This window comes from Mangifera indica, unplaced genomic scaffold (assembly GCF_011075055.1).
Source record: "Mangifera indica cultivar Alphonso unplaced genomic scaffold, CATAS_Mindica_2.1 Un_0053, whole genome shotgun sequence".
In the NCBI taxonomy this organism is placed as follows: Eukaryota; Viridiplantae; Streptophyta; class Magnoliopsida; order Sapindales; family Anacardiaceae; genus Mangifera; species Mangifera indica.
The window spans coordinates 1-19,586 of NW_025401145.1; the positions used below are offsets into that span (position 1 = coordinate 1).

At 34.2% G+C, this 19,586-nt stretch overlaps 3 protein-coding genes across 11 annotated transcripts; 2 read left to right on the forward strand and 1 right to left on the reverse strand.

The window, feature by feature from the left end:
- Positions 1-1,400: 1,400 nt before the first annotated feature.
- LOC123206917 (probable galacturonosyltransferase 14) lies at positions 1,401-7,506 on the forward strand. The gene is made up of 6 exons (XM_044624200.1): positions 1,401-2,142; positions 2,917-2,972; positions 3,120-3,275; positions 4,867-5,457; positions 5,803-6,105; positions 6,525-7,506. The coding sequence occupies exons 1-6, from the start codon at positions 1,905-1,907 to the stop codon at positions 6,807-6,809; spliced, it is 1,629 nt and encodes a 542-aa protein (XP_044480135.1). The 5' UTR covers positions 1,401-1,904; the 3' UTR covers positions 6,810-7,506.
- Positions 7,507-10,194: 2,688 nt separating this feature from the next.
- Positions 10,195-13,699, forward strand: LOC123206907 (membrane-anchored ubiquitin-fold protein 2-like). 5 transcript variants are annotated; one of them, XM_044624187.1, is made up of 5 exons: positions 10,205-10,453; positions 10,809-11,094; positions 12,521-12,685; positions 13,304-13,396; positions 13,477-13,699. In XM_044624187.1, exons 2-4 carry the CDS (start codon positions 10,962-10,964, stop codon positions 13,357-13,359), a joined length of 354 nt encoding a protein of 117 aa, XP_044480122.1. In that variant the 5' UTR covers positions 10,205-10,453; positions 10,809-10,961; the 3' UTR covers positions 13,360-13,396; positions 13,477-13,699. The 5 variants fall into 5 exon arrangements, with proteins under 5 accessions (XP_044480119.1, XP_044480120.1, XP_044480118.1 ...); XM_044624184.1 differs by lacking the exon at positions 13,477-13,699 and having other exon boundaries at positions 10,195-10,521; positions 12,781-13,323; XM_044624185.1 differs by lacking the exon at positions 13,477-13,699 and having other exon boundaries at positions 10,195-10,471; positions 12,781-13,323.
- Positions 13,700-16,387: 2,688 nt separating this feature from the next.
- Positions 16,388-19,124, reverse strand: LOC123206909 (EID1-like F-box protein 2). Of its 5 annotated transcripts, none has more exons than XR_006500152.1 (4): positions 18,976-19,113; positions 18,798-18,893; positions 16,780-17,744; positions 16,388-16,706 (listed from the first exon to the last, which is right to left on the reverse strand). XR_006500152.1 is itself a non-coding variant. In XM_044624189.1 (4 exons), exon 3 carries the CDS (start codon positions 17,727-17,729, stop codon positions 16,983-16,985), a length of 747 nt encoding a protein of 248 aa, XP_044480124.1. In that variant the 5' UTR covers positions 17,730-17,744; positions 18,798-18,893; positions 19,043-19,124; the 3' UTR covers positions 16,388-16,706; positions 16,964-16,982. The 5 variants fall into 5 exon arrangements, 4 of the variants coding, with proteins under 4 accessions (XP_044480124.1, XP_044480125.1, XP_044480123.1 ...); XM_044624189.1 differs by having other exon boundaries at positions 16,964-17,744; positions 19,043-19,124; XM_044624190.1 differs by having other exon boundaries at positions 16,964-17,744; positions 18,839-18,893.
- Positions 19,125-19,586: the final 462 nt, after the last annotated feature.

The following is a 19,586-nucleotide window of genomic DNA, read 5'->3' on the forward strand; positions in this document are numbered from 1 at the left end:
CAGAACATGAAATGAATCACACTTTATAAGTAACACTGCCAGTAAAGAACAATTTTTTAAAGCACAAAAATAATGGAAGAGGCAAATGAAGATAACCCAGAAGTGAAAAGAGACGGAGAAACCAAAGGGTGTCTGTGGATTTGAATTTGATCGTGAGTTACCTTTTCAACAAGATCAAAGAGGCCGCCGCGGACGAGAAACTGCCAAAACCCGCGTCTGCTGTTATCTTCTGGATAAGGAAAGTGCAGTTAGCAAATACTGACCGTCAGATTAGTAAGAGTCAATAAGGTTTAAGAGATTAACGGCCAACGAATTGTTTATGGACTGGAAATTAAGTCTACAGAAGACTTGTTGTTACCAATTTTCTATCTAATTTTGTTTTATTATATTGAAGTGAAGTCACATTTTCAGTATTTTTATCAAGGACATTTAACTATATCAAAGTTTAATCTCTTTGATTACTTAATGTTTCAAACTTTATCGTGTGTTCTTTCTTGAATAATCAAAAGTGAATTCAAGTTAAATTAAATTCAAAAAAGATTAATTCATAATACAAATAATAATATCAAAGTAAAAAAATGATCATCAAAAGAGAAGAAAAACCATGAAAGAAGAAAATGAAACAACTAAAAAAATAGTTCCAATTTAGAATCACAAATACCCTGAAAGCTTATAAAATAATTATAAGAGCATAATAGAGAAGAAACAAGTAATTGGGGTCACCAATGACTGTCATCCACATCCTTTTGTTTAATTTAATGAGCCTCTTTTCTTGCCACAATTTGTCCTCCTCCAAGTGGAAGTTGCATCGAAGGTATTGCACGTATATATTGAACAAAATTTCAAATTTTAACCAGAGTAAAATGGCCCTCCTTTGACCCCCTATCCTCTATTAATCCCCTCCCCTCTACTAGACTAATATTATAGTAATAATACTGATAAATTCAATTAATATTTCATAAATTACACTTTGAAATACGTATAAAACAAAAAAAAAACGAGACAAAGATTGTTTTTATCTCTATTCTCATCTTCAACCATGTCAAAAAATTCTTTTCTTACATAAGATGAGATAAGAAGAGGACCAAATTTTTATGGTCAAATGACTATCCCATCTTTCCCCTGACCTGGCCAACATTCTTAGAAATATTAATGTTTAAAAATATTTTACACAAAACTAATTACCCTCCAATCTAAGCTCGACAAACAATTAATTAATAATAAAGACAATCTAAATATAGCCTCAAAAACTCCCTCCTAATCTCAAGGTCCAGGCATCATCACCACCACCAAATTTTTTATTTAATTTATTAATAAAATATGAATTATTTAAAATTAATTAATATATGACATTATTATTTTATTAATTAAATTTGAAATAATTAAAAATTAGAAAAGGGAAATTAGATCAGAGGGTCCATCGATGAGAAATAACCGAAAAAAATTAACAATTTTATTTTATTTTTTCTCGTCTTCCCTCATGGATTAATTGATTTGGAGAGAAAAAGGAAGAGAAAATCAAGAAAACCCAGAAGGCTAACTGGGTGAGTCATTCATTAATTGATTGAAAGAGATTCAATTTTGAGTGTAAAGTTTGAATTTTTATTGCAATTATTAATATTATTATTGGCGAGAGAGAGTGGCGGAGAGGCGGAGTTGTGGAGTTGTGGAGTTGTTTGTTTAAAAACTCAATGCGGTCTTTGAGAAAAAGACCAAATTTGAGGGAGACCTAGAAGGCGACTTTCGGGGAAAGATCAAGATCTGATGGTGGGTTGTGTGAGTCTGAGTTATTGTTGTTGGTGTCGAGGTTATTTGGATTGCTTAAATTGTGTTAGAGAAGAGGCTGTTGGTGGTTGTTGTTGTGGTGGTGGTGGCGGTGTGGTGGTGAGGCTGCATAGACAAGGATGCAGCTTCACTTTTCGCCTAGCATGAGAAGCATCACAATATTATCAAGTAGCAGTAACGGTGTTAATGGCAATGGAGGAGGTTTCATTGACTTTATGAAGATCAAGGTCGCATCTCGTCACATCTCATATAGGACCCTTTTTCATGCAATTCTTATTCTTGCTTTCTTGTTGCCCTTTGTCTTCATTCTTACCGCTCTTGTTACTTTAGAAGGTGTCAACAAGTGCTCCTCTTTTGGTATGTTTCTTTGATCTTGATTCATTTCATTTTATTTATGGGTTTGATTCCATTTTTTTATTGCATTGATTAGTTCGTTTTAAAAGATTTGAAATTTGGGATTTTTAATAATTGATTAGACCTAATGGATTGATGTTAATGGTTGGATTTTTTATGGAGTTTGATTTCATTATAGGATCTGAGTTTTGGATTGATTTCTTTAGTAAATTCTGAATCTAAGTTAATGTAATCCACATTTGATATGGAGAGGAAATGATTTTGAAACCAACTTATTGGCCTTCTAGTGTGAATTCATATTGTCTAGTGGTTGCCAGTGCTAGAATCAGTAGAATTATGGGGTTATGGCTCAATCTAAGTGTTTGCATTGTCAATGTTATAATTAATTTAATTGATTTCAAATAAGTTGAGTCAACCCTTTGTTCGTTTAGATTATAATTGACATTAGAGATTGATTGGAGACCTACCACAAGCACTGTTTGAAATTCGTTTATCGATTGTATCTTTTGATTAATTTTTTTTGGAAGATACCCTCCCCAATTGATGGGTTTAAATTTTACTTGTATTATTTTTTCTTGTTCAACATTCAAATAGTGTCAGCTGTAACTGTAATTTCCAGGTATTACAAATTGTGAAATCGTTACTTCTGTATGTAGTAACTAGATGTTTGCTTTTACTAAAATAGATTGCGATCTGGGGTAGTATTTATAGTGCTTTTAGTTATTTGTTCTTGACCTGTTTGTGATTCTTTGTCTGTGCTTTTCTTCTCTGCTTCAGATTGTTTGGGCAGACGGTTAGGACCAAGGTTTCTCGGTCGGGTTGATGATTCAGAGGTAAGTCTCTCCCTCTGTCTCTCTGTCTCTATCTTTTTCTCAAATTACATTTAACATGTTCTTTTGATCCTTCATTTTTGGTTTGTTGTCAATTTTTATGTTTTTTAATGAAGTTGGTTACACTTTGTGCTGGTGATGATGTAACAGAAATTGGTTAATGAGTTCTACAAGATCCTTAATCAAGTTAACGCCGAGGAAATCCCAAATGATGTAAAGCTTCCAGATTCTTTTAGTCAACTTGTTTCTGACATGAAGACCAGTCAGTATGATGCTAGGACATTTGCTATCATGTTGAGAGCAATGGTATGTTGAAGATCTAGTTTTGTTTTTGTCTACTGTCTAATTTTTTTCTTTTGCTTTTTTTTTTTTAAATTTTGTGGAGAGGAATGGGGTGAAGAAAACTAAGGCTTCAAGAAATAATCTCATCTACACTTTTTCCTTCTTCATTCAAAGCTTTGTAACAAGACCAAATGAGGTTCTAATCCCTGGTCTTAGGAGGGTTAGTGAGAATTAAATTTTTGATAGTTTAGATTTTTGTCAGTATTCATAAACTTTAGGAAAATTCAGGGAAAAAAAAGGTGTTTTGGAGAAGAAAGAAGGATGAAGCTACTACTTGCCCCCTACGTTAATGCGCTGGATTCTGATAACCAGTGTCAATTTTGTAGAAATTTAATTGGTTATCTAAATTAAGTTATGAATTTACTATTGAAAAGAAAGCTCCCTGCATTTTCATTTAGTCAAATAAACATTGCAAGCATTTGGGCCACAGAATATTAATGTACTGGTAAATATGCTCTGTTGATGTCTACTTTAGTTAATACGGTTACCACAGTTTCTCTCTCTGTAAATTTGATGCCTACTCTTGTCGATCCTCCTTCAATGTACTATCACATCTCCATAGTGTTAGAACTATGTGCTTATGATATGAAATTTGTGGTTCAAATGAAGACATGATGCAGGTAATGTTTATACTTTGTTTAAATCGTTTTGAGGATACTCAGATCTTATGAACACAACTTAGTATATATAGTTTGATGCCAATGTCAGAGAGAATGAAAGAGGGTTTCTTTTATTAATGGCTGGGGGATTACTTCATTTCATTTTTGATACCCTGGTTATCTTGCTTGGATAAGGATACATGTCTTGATTATTAAGACTGCATTTTCCAGTGTCCAGTGTCCAGAGTATGTGATATTGGGATTTAAGTTAGATGAGAAACTTAAGGCTTCTATGAACTCCACTGCTTGCTCATCTGTTTGAGAGATTAACAGTTAAGCAATTTAATTGTTTCTGGACAGTACAGTTCTTAAAAAGCATGCAGCAATTAGAGGAGTGTTGTTATGGCAATCAGACCTGCTGTTTGATCAATCTGTGACCTAATTTCCTGATATTTCTCTTTAGGATTTAAGCTTTGAAAGCCAGAAGGGACAACATATGTTGTCTCATATTGCCTGTTTCATTGGTAAACCAAGACTTCCACTGTGCATACCCCTCTCCAGTGACCTACATAAGAAAAAAATGTCCAAGTTTCTTGGACTATGATGGTGTGTTATTTTAATAAATGGGGAAAATAGGGATGTTGTATCATTAACTGGAAGTAGGAAATCAGAATTATCTCTACAATATTTTCACCTTGAATTTCTTAACCTTCATGTGTGTTGTGACGAATGAGGATGTCTTTAAACTATTAACTTTTTTGGTATGTCCTCATTTATTTTAGCCTTACCAGTTATGTTGTGTGCTTTGCTATTATTTTATCAAGAAAGAGACTGATAAATAAATAATTAAAGTTGTAGTCATATAATGTCTGTATGCTTATCTTTATTGTGAATATGATTTTAGTTAGAACAAATTTACCGCACTGGTTTAGACTGATATTATTGTTTATGCACAGATGGAGAAATTTGAAAGAGAAATCAGGGAATCTAAATTTGCAGAACTGATGAACAAGCACTTTGCTGCAAGTTCTATTCCTAAAGGCATCCACTGCCTTTCTCTGCGTTTGACTGATGAATATTCCTCTAATGCTCATGCACGCAAACAATTGCCTCCCCCGGAGCTCCTTCCTTTGCTTTCTGACAACTCTTACCACCACTTCGTCCTGTCAACTGATAATATTTTGGCTGCTTCAGTTGTTGTTGCTTCTGCAGTGCAGTCATCTCTAAAACCTGAAAAGATAGTGTTCCACATAATCACAGACAAGAAAACTTATGCGGGTATGCACTCTTGGTTTGCACTAAACCCTGTCTCCCCTGCTATTGTTGAAGTGCGAGGTGTTCACCAGTTTGATTGGTTAACAAGAGAGAATGTTCCAGTTCTTGAGGCTGTTGAGAACCATTATGGAATCAGGAATTACTACCATGGGAATCACATTGCTGGAGCCAATCTCAGTGATACCACTCCTCGACATTTTGCTTCAAAATTACAGGCTAGAAGCCCAAAGTACATATCTATACTGAACCATCTCCGCATATATTTACCAGAGGTAAGTAGATGCAATATTAGCTGTTTCTTGTCTCTTATGTGGATACAAAAATCTTCTCCTGTCTTTCATACTCATAAAATTCTTTAAAAGTATACCAAAATTTGACATGACAGTGAGTAGGATAATTAGGGAGATTATCGGAAAAGAATATTACAATCTCTATTGCTTTTGAATTTGTTAAAACATCTAATATTTTCTATATTTGCTTATTTAGGTGGGACTTTGTAATTTAATCAAGTAACCAGAAAAAGGATTGTTTGCTGTCCGTACAATTTGTGCACATAATTTGTAGCATTGAGAGTGAATGGTTTATGGTTTTGTTTGCCAATTGTTTGTATTTAACAGCTCTTTCCACACCTCGACAAAGTGGTCTTTGTAGATGATGATATTGTAATCCAGCGTGATTTGTCTCCTCTTTGGGAAATTGATCTTAAGGGCAAGGTTAATGGAGCTGTGGAAACTTGTAGAGGCGAAGATGAGTGGGTAATGTCTAAGCGCTTTAGAAACTACTTCAATTTTTCACATCCCCTTGTAGCAAAGAATTTGGACCCTGAGGAATGTGCGTGGGCTTATGGGATGAATATCTTTGATCTTCGTGCATGGAGGAAAACGAATATAAGAGAAACTTACCATTTCTGGCTGAAAGAGGTAAAGTTTTGATTACTTTATTTCTCGCTATAATTATTTCCTTTACCTTAACCTCCCTCCTTATTTGTGTTTTAAGCCATAATGAGGATTGTGGAATGGCTGAGTGAGTTATTTAAGGAAATAGAATTCAATATTCATATCTGCTAGAGCATCCATGCCAAATTTTTTCTACTACAACTAAATCTCGTCATGGTCATTTATTCATTTATATCTGTTAGCATTGTCTATTTGTAGGATGTTAAATTGTTTACTGAAATTTGAAATTTCAGTTATAGAAGTTTTGGACTAATATTAGGACTTACTTTTAATGAGCAAAGAATTGTAAACGTGTTTTCTAATTTCTTTCTCTTCTTTTTGATTGTATCATTAGCATATGCTTTGTCACAATTTTATTCTTATTGTGGGGTTTTTTATACTAGAACCTGAAATCAAATCTGACAATGTGGAAGCTTGGAACCCTACCACCTGCTTTGATTGCATTTAAAGGTCATGTTCACCCGATTGACCCATCATGGCACATGCTTGGCTTGGGCTATCAGAATAAGACCAATATCGAAAGTGTGAAGAAGGCTGCAGTTATCCACTACAATGGCCAGTCAAAACCATGGCTACAGATTGGCTTTGAGCATCTCCGCCCATTTTGGAGCAAGTATGTCAACTACTCCAATGATTTTGTGAGGAACTGCCACATCTTGGAGACGTAACCAATCAACTAGTGGAGCTAGGAACAAGAGATAGAAGGGGAAAAGACATTACTGATATGGGTTTAAATACATTTTTTTGTCTCATTCTTTCAAGGTTATAAATGAGAAGTCAGGTTGAAAAAATTGGCTGAAAGTGGCAATACCTTCCAGGTTCAGATATTGCAGTCACCCCATACTATTGCAGGACTGGACGTGCGTCGCTAGACGGATATTGAGTTTCATTCTTTGATTCTGTATTATACAAATCCGTGGTTAATTCTTTGCTTGGGAAAAAGGATACTGTTACCGGTATTCCTGCTAGGGATCTTGCTTGGTTACTTGGCCCATAATTTGGAATAAAACTGAAATACACAATACACTGCTTATGTTGATGTCTTCATATTGATTGATCGATGACGGGATGAGGAACGCTAGGAAAGGTTTTCGGTTATGCTCCCCCATGAAGTCCATAAACATTTTTTCTCCCTTTATTATTTTTACTATTTTTTTGGTTACTGGTGCTGTATTTTTTGTTAGTACCTCCCATTTGATTTTTGGTATCATGGTGAATTCTAGGAGTAGGTCATGGAAGATTGCTTTGTTTCAGGTCCCATTCAATTGGGGAACTGTTATTAGGTTACATTACATACTGGTATTTGTTATGTACTATTCCTGATACACATTTCAAATGTGCAGATAATTCATTTTCTTCAAAACATTTTTTTCGTCCTCCTCCACCATTGGCCATTCTGTAACTTACTTTGTTTATGTCTTGGGAATAGAATCTCTAAGAAAATTTATTAGCAAGATGGTATAAAGAAAGATTCCTCTTTTTCTTGGAATTTGCTTAGTTGATGATAACAAGAAATCCATTTAGAATTTAGCACCTTTTTTTTCTTTTTAATTTTTGGCATCCATATTAGATTGAAATTCTGATTTTCAAGGCAAAGAGGTTTCATTCTTGACATATTCCTAATGTTCTGAACCCACATTTGATCGGACCTCTTTGGCAATTTGCTTCTCTAATAACAAAAATATGATTCACCTCTTCTTGTCAATAAAATGATTGAATGATTAAGACAGGTTTAGGGGTATTTAGTTGCAATTATGTAAGCTACAATTGATTCTTTCAAAGCACAAGATGGAAGAAATATGTTCATTGTATTTGCTTGAAATTAAAGAGCTCGAGCCAAAGAAATTGTACTTGGTTTTTGTCACTTCGGGGTTTGTTAACATTCATGATGATAGTGTAATACAAAATTTAGTACCGGTATTAGTATTTATATTCATTATTAGTGCATGAAATATATATATTCATTAAAGATAGCATAAATCCCTAATAGAATTCAAACCAATTTTTAGGATGTAAACTTCATTCAATTTTGAACTTGACCACTTTATAATACTAACAAGGCCAAACGACTATTTCTCATCTAAAGTTTGATGTGAACCTAACTTTTTATCCATTAATTATTGAAAATTTAAATATTTATTCGTTTATTAAATTTTATTGTTACTCTTAGAGGTAAAATCGCTATTTAAAGATTTTATTTAAAGAAAAAAATTTATCTCTTTTTTTCTATTTTAGTTTTGAAAATTCGCAATTTTCCCTTACCCTAATATTTTTCAAGTTTAAAAACTAACTTTTTCCCCCTCAAGTCTAAGTTTGCAAACTCCATATTTTTTTTATTCACAATTGCCCCCCTAATTTTATGAAAAATCTCAGTTTCAATCCACTTTAGATTTAGTTTCTAGATTACTATTGACGACCTTTTCTCTCTGTCTCTGGTGTCTCTTGTACCAAGTCTAAGATATCAGTGTCCATCTCCCTCCCATTTCTCTTTCAATCGATGTCTTTGTCAAAATCGAAGACTTCATCTTTATTGTCAAGGAAATGCATTGATGAAGGATCAAGAGCCAACGAAGAAACGTGAGCAACGTGCAATGCCAATGATGGCCGAAAGTTGCACTATGACAGAGAGACCTATTGCATCGCAATCTCATTGAAGGAAAGAGACTCAATCAGAGAGAGAGGCTTGACTTACATCGAGAGGAAGGGAGGCATGGTCTCGAGCAGAGGAGTCGGTTGGAGAAGGTCGCTAGAATGTGTAAAAAGTTGAAAATAAAAAAGAGGTTGAAATTGAGATTTTTCAGAAAGTTGTAGAGGCAATTGTGAACGGTAAAAATATGGAGGTTGTGAACCCTAGACTTGGGAGAAAAAAATCAATTTTTAAACTTGAAAAATATGATGGTAAAAGGAATTATGAGCTTTTAAAACTAAGGTAAAAAAAATGAGATAATTTTTTTCTTTTTAATAAAATCTTTAAATAACGATTTTACTTTTGACAATAACAATAAAATTTAATAAACGGATAAATATTTAAATTTTTTATAGTTAACAAATGAAAAGTAAAATTTACATTAAACCTTAGATGAAAAATACTCATCTAACCTATTAACAACATGGGTAAGTCTAGAATATCACTATTTTACAAATTTACATATTTTTATTATTTAATTATGAAATTGTATAATTTTAATAGTATTTATAATCGGTGTTTTAAAATTTGAACCAATCAACCAATCTAATTGAGAATTAGTATCAAATCAATTTCAAACAATAACTAAAACAACTTTTAATCTATATCAACGTCATATGACTAAAAACATATTAAATCTAATTAAAAGGTCGATCCACACATCAATCCTTTGACTCATAAGAAAGTACTTCATCCCATTAAAAAGATTTTTAGATATTTTTATGGGAATTTTCAATTGGTGAGTTATTAACCATGGGAACGGTTGGAACACTCACAAAGCTATAAGGAGTCGGTATGGTTACTGGGTCACACATTAAGGGAGTGTTTGATTTCAGTTTTTTTGTTTGTCAGTAATAAAATATTACAGTAATCTTCTATTATTAATGTTGACGTGATAAGTAATATAGATGATAATTTGATTACTATCTTCACCTTAAATATTTAAAGGTTACTAAGATAATCTTAATTTTATTATAATTATATTATTATTTATTAATTTTTTGAGATAAAAATAAATTTATTTTTTATTAATATGATAAATAATATAAAAAATATTTAAAAATAATTATATTCAAGGGTATTTAAGTAAAATAATTTATTAGTAATATTTTATTACCTTTAATCAAATATAATAATTATTTATATCTATCAAATTTTATCAAACATAGTAATTATTTATACCCAAATCAAACGTCCCATAAAGAGTGATGATTGGTGGGATATGATATGATGAGAGAAGTGAACGGTGACGATTTCAGATGGACACAAGTGAATTTGTGTAAGTGAGACACATAATACGAGGTCGTTTGTGAGGTTGGAGACTGGAAGTTAGGAAGAGGGTTTAACAGTCTTAAAAGAAATAAAAGAGTAAAATTTGTCCACTTCCATAGCCTCAGGAGATTGGAAGGAGAAGGCAAGAAAAAATGGTAGCATTGACCTTAGATTTAGCAGACTTTGAAAACTCTCAAACTGCCCCCTCTCAAGCAACTTATTTTATCTCTTCGTTTTATTTTTTCTTTTAATTAATATTATTGAAAAGACATCACCTTTCTTTCTTCTTTCTTCTTCTCGTCTGCTTCCTCAGTTTGATAAAAACAGAGTGACCCAGATCAGTTCCGGAGGCAAGTAAGATAACCCATCAAGGTTTTTGGATTCTTTTCAGTGGTTGCTTTGGGTTTTTGATTGTTTTGGAGGTGACCCAGTTGAGGATTTTCCTGTTTAAAACCCTGTACTTTTGTGTATTTTTGGTTCTTAATTTCATTTTTCTGGTGGGATTTATATGGATTATCCTCATTGGGGATAATGATGTTATTTTTTATTGCCTAAAAATCAGAAATTCACGTCTTTATTATAACTATTTTTCCTTTCTTGTATTAATTTCCACTTCTAAGATTGTTGATTTTTTTTTTTTTTGTGTGTGATTTATATTCATACTTAAAGAATACTAAAGTGAGAATTTTGATCAATCTGTAAAATTCAGGACTTGATTCGAGGACTTCTGTGATTACTGATTACTCATAGTGAACCTTGTCGGTATATTTATTGATAAATTCGTTAGGAGAAAGCTTCAGTGAGGATCCTGGAGTTTTAAGTCTGAGAGATTCTTCTTGCCGTCAATCAGAAGAGGTTTTAGATGGCGGGTGTACAAGATCAGTTAGAGATCAAGTTTCGGTTGACCGATGGGTCGGATATCGGTCCCAAGAGCTTTCCTACTGCTACAAGCGTGGCAACCTTGAAGGAAAGCATTCTTGCTCAATGGCCTAAAGGTTAGTTGGGTGTGTTTTGCTTAAATTCCAAGTTTATCAGGGTTGGCAAAGTTTAACATTTGTAGCTACTTTTCCATCGAGTTTCTTCTTTGGTAAATGTTTCATTGTTAACTATGGTTAGGCATAAACACTTGCGGAGAGAAATCAGATGACATATTGTTGTTAAAATTACAAAATTTTGATATATACTTAGAGAAACTCCTATGGAATTGACTCTTTGTGTTGGTTTAATTAGTCACATATCATTTGAATGAACATGACCATCTTTTGGAGCAGAGCTGTTGTCAAGTGCCTTTGCCGCCAATTTAATGTCAAAATTTAGTTAGGTTTCTTGGTGAAATTCTTGGATATGCATGATCTTTTCAAGACAATCAAAAGAACTAGCTGTGAACTTTGTGGAAGAGTAGTAGAAACTTGTCTCAAAGAATATATGAAACATCATCAAGTAATTTTCATTCTTATGTGATCTGTTGAGAATGAAAAATGTGATGTTTCAGGCTTTCAGCTGTGGTTAAACCATGTTAGACTAGAGTACAAGCTGTGTAGCAGGAGGAGAGACAGAACCATAGCCTCTCCGTTTCTCTTCCTGCTGCGCATAGGTTTTACTCTAGTCTAACACTGTTAACCACAGCTGTGGTTAAACCATGTTAGACTAGAGTACAAGCTGTGTAGCAGGAGGAGAGACAGAACCATAGCCTCTCCGTTTTACGCTTAGCTTGGTAGTACAGGTTGTACTCTAGTTTAACCTACAACCAAAGCTGAAATATCACATTTTTCATTCTCCTAGTGATGTTGTCTCGTCCATGTAGTCTCAAATGATGCATTGTGATTAATTTAGTATCAGTTAAATGAACATGCTTTTAAGTTGTTTGCTATCTTGTTTTTGTTGTGTTGTAACTGGATCCAAATTCAGGACAATTCACCTGCAATAATTGGTTCATCTGGGGACTAAAATATGTCCTTTATTTATTTTTGCACCGAAATTAAGAGAGTCAAACTTTGTAATATATTTCTTTTTATCAAAGACATGCAGTATATTCCTTTAGTTGCCGCTCACTTGAAATGTTGTCCAATTCTCTCTCTATACCTGGTTGAGCTGATGTAGAAGTTAGATACCGTGAAAGTCTGGAAATCATCTTTCATTGCAGCTTGTCCTTGGTCTTAGTCCATCAACAACTCAGTAACAGTTTTGGCAAAAATTTGTAAAAAATTAATAAGCAATCCATTAAACTAATTCTAGAACTGTCAATCTTGTGATAAACATATGACTTTGAACAGATTGTAAGCCTTAGAATTATTCAGGTATTGATTGCCATGTGGTTGCATTTGTCTTCTTATTGCTTATTAAAAGATCTCCTCTGTGACTTCTGTTCCTTTGTTAATTAACATGATCTTTAAGAATGTATGCATTTATCTATTTGGACAGAAAAGGAGAATGGTCCAAGAACAGTGAAAGATATGAAGATTATAAGCGCAGGAAAGATATTGGAGAACAACAGAACACTGGGGGAGTGCCAGAGTCCCCTATGTGATATTCCGGGTAGTGTTACAACCATGCATGTCATTGTTCAACCTCCATCTCAGGAGAAAGGTACCATTTTTTGCATTGCATATTTTGCTCTTTTTTCCAATATGCTATTCTAAGATGAATTTTAGAAATAAATTACTTAATTTTTGTTTGAACAGTATGCAGATTTGATACCGAAAAGATAGCAGAAAATTGTGTTTTAAAGATGATGAGATTCCAACTTCTGCCATCTTTTTTGTCCCTTCTATGGAAACATCAATGTAACATCATAATGGAAACTGCAGTCACCAAAAACTAATCTTTTTTCAAAGGGTTGAAATTTTCAGACATTTTTTTTTTGTAAATTAACAAGCTTAAATTACTATCAATAAAATTGTGTGCTAACAATAAATACTAATTTGTGTACTGATGATGACGTGTCATTAAATAATTAAGTGATTTTGAGCTAGATAAAAAGTAATACCAAATCATATGATAACACGTTATCATTAGTACACATATTAGTACTTATTGTGAACGCACATAGATTTACTCAATTATTATTGGCCTCCTGAGTACAGAACCAGCCAAGCCAAGGCCAACAACCCTACCTGACTACCTAATTTGCTCTAGCCTTTTCCCCAACATAAAGCATGTTCAGTAATTGTTCTTCCACTTGTTTCTTATTTTGTGATGGAGCAGAAAAGAAAGAAGCTAGCCAATCAAAGCAGAACAAATGTGTTTGTGTTATATTATAATTTTCGATTCTGGCAGTGTCCAAGGCATCATTCACAGGTGGGTTTGGTACTTGGTTGTTATTCTCATTACTTTTATCAGTAAACTAATTTACTGTTGTGTTCTAAATTTCTCCACAGATAAGCGACATTGGAGCCGGTTTAGATAAATTGATTTGGTGAATTGCGCATTGATGAGAGGCACCTGCATTAAGCACATTTATGATAGGCCATGTTTTCCTGATGTTTACGCTCTCTTCATACAGCTGTTGCATTTTCATCCATTTGGTTTACTGCATCCATTGTTAAGTCGTTGATTAGACTATGCTATCAAGCAACTATATCCAAGTTACAGTATCTGAAATTTGTGTCTCCTATTTCTTTTATTACCATTTTTAATGCCTTTATCAGTACTTGAATTCATGTCGATGCTCATGCTTTGCAAAGCAGAATTGCTCGAAATTCTGAGTTGTTACAGGTTACCAATATCGATTGTTGTATGCTTCTTTGAATCCACAGCTGAAATGTTCAAATGATTGACTTCATTGACATTATATTTCATGATATTGATGGTGTCTTCATGACGCTACAGCTTGCATATTATGTCTATGTATATATGAGTGTGTTTGTGTGTGTGTGTGTATATATATATGTTCTGGGAACTTCTACCCAGATGAACTATTGGATTTTGGCCTACTGAACAATTACATCTTGTTTGAAATGTTGATCATCGTTCAAATATCATGTCAAATTTTGTTAGTTTTGCCATGTAGTCATGTTGACATCTCGAGGCTCTCTCTATTAGGGCTGCTAAAAAACCAGAAAACTGATAAATCAAACTAAAACCAAGGAAACCAAACTGCAAAAGCCAGTAGACTGGTGAATCAGTTTCGGTTTGCATTTTTAGATTTTTTTCAATTGTTGGTTCGGAATTGCTTTATCAGTATAAAAACTGGATTTTGGTTAACGGACAAGTTGTTAGGTAATGACAGAACTAGTTGGCAACACTTTACTATTAGGGACTTTTTGTACTAAAGGAACAATTATGAATAAACAGACCCTTCTCTTGATGCATCTTATTGGTGCAGTTTTTGGAGAATTATGGCTCTTGCATGTGCTTCAATATTTGAAGAATCAAATCCCTTTGATCTTTTTTGCACTTAACAGCAGCACAAGCCCAGGATTTCGGCACCCAAAATCCAAAGCTTTCTTTGGAGTTTTTAGTCAGCAATGTCCGAAAACAGAACTGGATAGGTATCCGAACTAATAACTGGATCAGAAACAAGGTAACCAGAAATTTGGTTCCACTTCTCAGATAACTGCTGCCATTTTATTGTTTTCTTTGTTTTGTTTATACACGCAGCTTAAAATGGTTGTTCAATGCCTGGCAAAAGTTTTCAACTGTGCAGTTGATATTGGAGGGATGGGCATATCGGGATTAGACTTTGAAGTAGAGGATGATAGGTATCCACTATCCAGCCAATATTCATCCAAAAACATCAAGCAAACACAAAAATAAAGAAATAGAGGGCTTTAGGCAGAGATAGAACAGAAGGAATATGAAATTTTCTTATGGCATATATAGCATAGAATGAACCTATTTCATGCAGTTTATGGTTCGACCCTGTATACTTTTTCTTGTTTAATTCTCTGTAATTGAGTTTTCTTTAGTCCATGTAACATATATGATATATCTACTAAATTACAAAGATTTTGCAGTGGCATTTTTGTGAGTCATTGCCCAAAAGATTCATTTGGAAATATGCTTTGGAGAATTTAGGCTCCTTTTAAGTTTAAAGGGAATCTTTTTGTGCTTCAAATATATTTAGGCTTTTCAATCCTAGATTTCAGTATAGGCAGGCAGTAAGTCCAGATGGCATATGCCAAATTATGCTCTAAGATGCTTTTTTTCCTCTTTTTTTAAATTTCTTCTATGCCCACAAATACCAGTATCCAATCTAGTAACCTGACTGAAAAGCAGGTAACTGGAAAACCAGTTTAGTTACCAGTTAGGATTTTGGCAAAAATTGGTTTTTCAGTTAGGTTATTAGTTTTTCGATTTTTTCAAAATCAATTGACCAAACCAAATCAATTCAATTGCAAATGTTGAGAAAACTTTGAAGGTGGGAACTCCTGTTCAAGATGTGAAACGCCCGTTCCATTTTCCGGATTGTCTATTCAACCAGAAACAACCAATTCCATAAGTCATTTACCATTCTGAACGAATAAAAAAGTATATAAAAATCTGAAGCCAAAACAATCATCCCAAGATTGGAACAAAAGTGGTTTATAACCAACTCAGTTTGATTATCTAATATTTTTTTATTTGTTCATTTCAAAATCGATTAATCTTTCAACTGATTCAATTCTAATTTAAAATTTTTTCTAAATTTATCCAATATTTTTTTGTTCAATTCAAAATCAACCAATCTTTCAACAAATTCAATTCCTATTTTCAATTTTCTCTAAACCAAAAATCTAATTCGACTGAAAAAAAAAAAAAGCCCCATTTAGTTAACTAGTTTTAAACACCCCTACCCACGATCCCTTTTCTTATTCATTCACCAAATTCTCAGTTGGGATATACTCATAAAACATTACATTTTCCCATATCTTATGTAGTTGAGACAGTTTCTAACACTTGAATTAACCTATCATCATCAATACACGGTTAACACATGAAAATGGGAGTACCTGCTTAGCCACTCAATGCACATTTATTTTGCGGGAATTTGTGGTCAGAAATATGAAAAGTACAACTGTTGGTTGGAGAAATGTGGTAAATACCGAGCACATCCAATTTGACTTAGAGATGGGCTGTGACCAATAACATTTCAGTATGAACATATTAAGGTTTTGGCGGCCATGATAACATATTATAGTGGTGTGGGCTCAAGCTATCAGAAAAATCAATGAGGTTGCAAGCCCTCATTGATACGTTGCTGTGTTTTGTCAAGCAATTTGAACCTGGGGACATTTAAATAAGATATAAAACATAAAGTTGCACTTGAACCTGCAGAATTGTCTTCATGGCAACGTGAAGCGTGGAGCATAGAGCATGGCAACTAATTTATCATTAACAGGAAATCTATATGAATTATTGCAGTGGCCAAAATGCCATCCATTTAATGACCATTCATAAATACAGGGTAATGGTTAGCAATAGATTCTAACCTTTCACAAGGAAACAATTTCACTGGGGCAAGCAAGACTCGATAGCACTGGACCCAGGAGTCAAGACCCGACTGATCAGTGATTTAAGCTCTTAGAGAATGAGATTTCCGGCCCATCTTATCGGACGTCTCACTTTCTATAATTCATGTAAAAATCCATTGGCAGACACAAGATCCATGCCTGCAGCACTAATCAAACTGTCCAATAAAAGAATAATCTTGTTAGGGTGGCGCTACAAAATTTTTTCAGTTAAGAAAACAAGCAAACTACCTCACAGTTATATTTTCCACTTTCTACATGATGCTTAAGCCAAAAAGGGCATGAATGTCTTAGCAATTTATGAAACAGGTAACAAAGATCCTCTAAAACTTGCATAGTGATGAGTGTGACTGTTTCAAGCATCCCAAATCTTCACTAACAAGATATAGCTGAGATTGTTGCTGCAAGTGAATACCTGTGATCTATTCCAACTACTACTCCCGCTCAGATGCCTCTTCTGAATCAGACAAAGGTAAGAGGGTGCAAATCCCAAGCATATGGCCATTGAGGCAGACATAATACTCAATGCAATCCTCATATGCACCCAACCTGCAGGTGGCACTCTGTGGTATCATTTTGGCTTGCAGCATGCTCCACAACTTTGCCTTGCAATAAGGACATACTTCTGTTGGATGAAGCTGGGCTCCCCTTTGAATCAGCATTTTCTTAACCTTTGACATTGAGAAAGACTTAAAAACTCCACGGAAAAACCCTACATCCCCTTCCTCTCCTTGGTCAAGATGCTCACATGGATCAGACACATACAAGATATCTGTTCTGCACTGTGGCAACAAAAAACTCTTTCCTGATGTCCGAGAAAACCGGGTCCTATAAACAAAATGGCCAGGGATCTCAATGCTATTGAACAAACCACCCTTGCTACATCCTGAACAATATATAAGAAGCTTCCCAAGTGCCCTCCAATTTCCATCAACACTGTGACTCCCACTTGATTGCAGATCACGCATCATCTTTCGAGCCCTTGTTCGGCAAAACTCCTTCCATAATACTCGCTTGGCAAGATCATCAAACCATTTGCATACACAGGAAAGAGTGGCAATAAGCTTGGGGTTCCAGTTCATTTGTTGAAATACTAGGAAAATCACATCTTCACTGAGATGTCCTTTTGTGCATTGACAGCTTGCTGAGTGTATGCAACGATACTGCTTCGTTATAATCATTGTTTCTACTTCCTCCTACAGAGAACCAAGAAAGATAAGGACAATACTAAAAACACAATTTTATGATGCTTTAATCGCCTATGCTTGTTTGCACCAGCAATATATAGGAACCACATAATAGAACCTCATGCTGTCATTACAAATCAAGCTATTTGAAGAGACAAGGGATGAAAGTAGCTAAAAATAATCAAGAATCAATACTCTGTACGACTAAGTATCAGTTTATCTAGGCACATAAACATATAATAATTCATTAATTGCTAAGCCAATCTTTACTTGTAATGTGCTCCATTTGAAAAGAAAAGAGAATAATTTCCTACATAAAATATAATTTATTGCAGAGGCAATGTCTCAAGCTACCCTTTTGACAAATCCTTCTTCCATTATTGTTATACCATTTCTTCTCAAATAATTTCTCACAGCATCCACTAAAAAAACAAGATAACGAAAAATCCCCATACTGATGAAGAAGAAAGAAATGGTGAAATGACAATCTGAACATACAAAAAGACCTCAAAAATCAAAGAACACCAACAGCAAACCACATAACTAAGTAAAGTTCTTTAGATAACCCAAAAGCACCAAGTCAAATAGAACTAAAACAAAACCTCCAAGATGAGCAAGTTAACTGTAGAGCTAATGCTCACTTTATCTCACTCGCATAGTCCAATAAAATATCACGGCTTTTAAGTTTCAACGAATTAACCCACATCAAACTTCATAACATTTATTACTTCCTTCAATTATCCACCTTTTTGGGAGCCTGCACACATATGATGAACTCGGTGTTTTTTAATTTCAATACAAAAACCTTTTTCTTTAACAAGAGAAATCTATAAATCAATGCATGTTACTCAAAGCCAAAATCTCAGATCCAGAAAACCACTTATACAGAATTTACATCATTTAAAAAAAGCCAAAACAAACTCAAGCAATAACCAATCCAAAGAGAACCCAGTTCACATCTTCTCTTGATACTACTAAATCAACATTGTAAAAACAAAAATTGACAACCGCTCAGCCCACAACAAAACCAGCTTCAACAGAAGCAAACAAGCTGAAACTGACCTAGATCGTAATGAACATGATATCAAGACCCTACTTTTCACCTCAGCTCATGAAGTTTCTTGCATGCACAGCCTCAAAACCCCAGAAAAACCATCTCTGCACAAATACAAAATTATTAGGGCTCTGCATGTGCTGAAACATCAAACCAAACAAATTAATAAAGTAACAAATTCTCAACTCGCAAACAACGAAAAAGCTGGTAAATTTCCACTGCCAACAGGGGGAAATTAGTCCAAAAGAATTACATTTACAGAGGAAGAAAGAGAAATGCAGAGAAAGCAGTGAGAGAGAGGGCTTTGGGTTCCATATAGAAGAAGAAAACGTTAAATATTTGAAGGGCAAGATATGCTGACAGGTAATTTTATTAATCAAATAAACGACAAATGAGAAGACGTCACGTCGACGATTGAGCATTTGAGCAGGTAAACGATTACGTGGCGGATGCATAGGCGGCAAGTGGGAGCCACTTTGTCTTATTTAGCACCGACCTGATTGGCGGTGACTTTGGAAAAAGAACGGCGTCGTATTATCGTTTACAGTTATCTTCCTTTGTTTTTAAGTAACGAATATTAACATATCAAACAAGTTATAATCATTAAATTAATTAAAAATATTATTTTAATATATCATCACAAAGACTTAAACCTGAACAAGCCAACCTTTTTGCCTTGTCGGGACTTGAGGATAGTTAAAAGCTTTCATGTCCACAGAGAGAACCTTCAACCCTACGATTTTCCACGTGTCAGCTCTTGCATTTTTGGGTTTTATTTATTTTCCGGTGCTTTTAAG

Bases quoted from the DNA above. Each gene is read 5' to 3' on its own strand.
- LOC123206917 (XM_044624200.1), top strand. From the start codon at position 1,905: ATGCAGCTTCACTTTTCGCCTAGCATGAGAAGCATCACAATATTATCA. The intron at 2,143-2,916 runs GTATGTTTCTTT...TCTCTGCTTCAG, and splicing joins CAACAAGTGCTCCTCTTTTG to ATTGTTTGGGCAGACGGTTA. The intron at 3,276-4,866 runs GTATGTTGAAGA...GTTTATGCACAG, and splicing joins CTATCATGTTGAGAGCAATG to ATGGAGAAATTTGAAAGAGA.
- LOC123206907 (XM_044624184.1), top strand. From the start codon at position 10,962: ATGGCGGGTGTACAAGATCAGTTAGAGATCAAGTTTCGGTTGACCGAT. The intron at 11,095-12,520 runs GTTAGTTGGGTG...CTATTTGGACAG, and splicing joins TCTTGCTCAATGGCCTAAAG to AAAAGGAGAATGGTCCAAGA. The intron at 12,686-12,780 runs GTACCATTTTTT...TTGTTTGAACAG, and splicing joins ACCTCCATCTCAGGAGAAAG to TATGCAGATTTGATACCGAA.
- LOC123206909 (XM_044624189.1), bottom strand. From the start codon at position 17,729: ATGATTATAACGAAGCAGTATCGTTGCATACACTCAGCAAGCTGTCAA.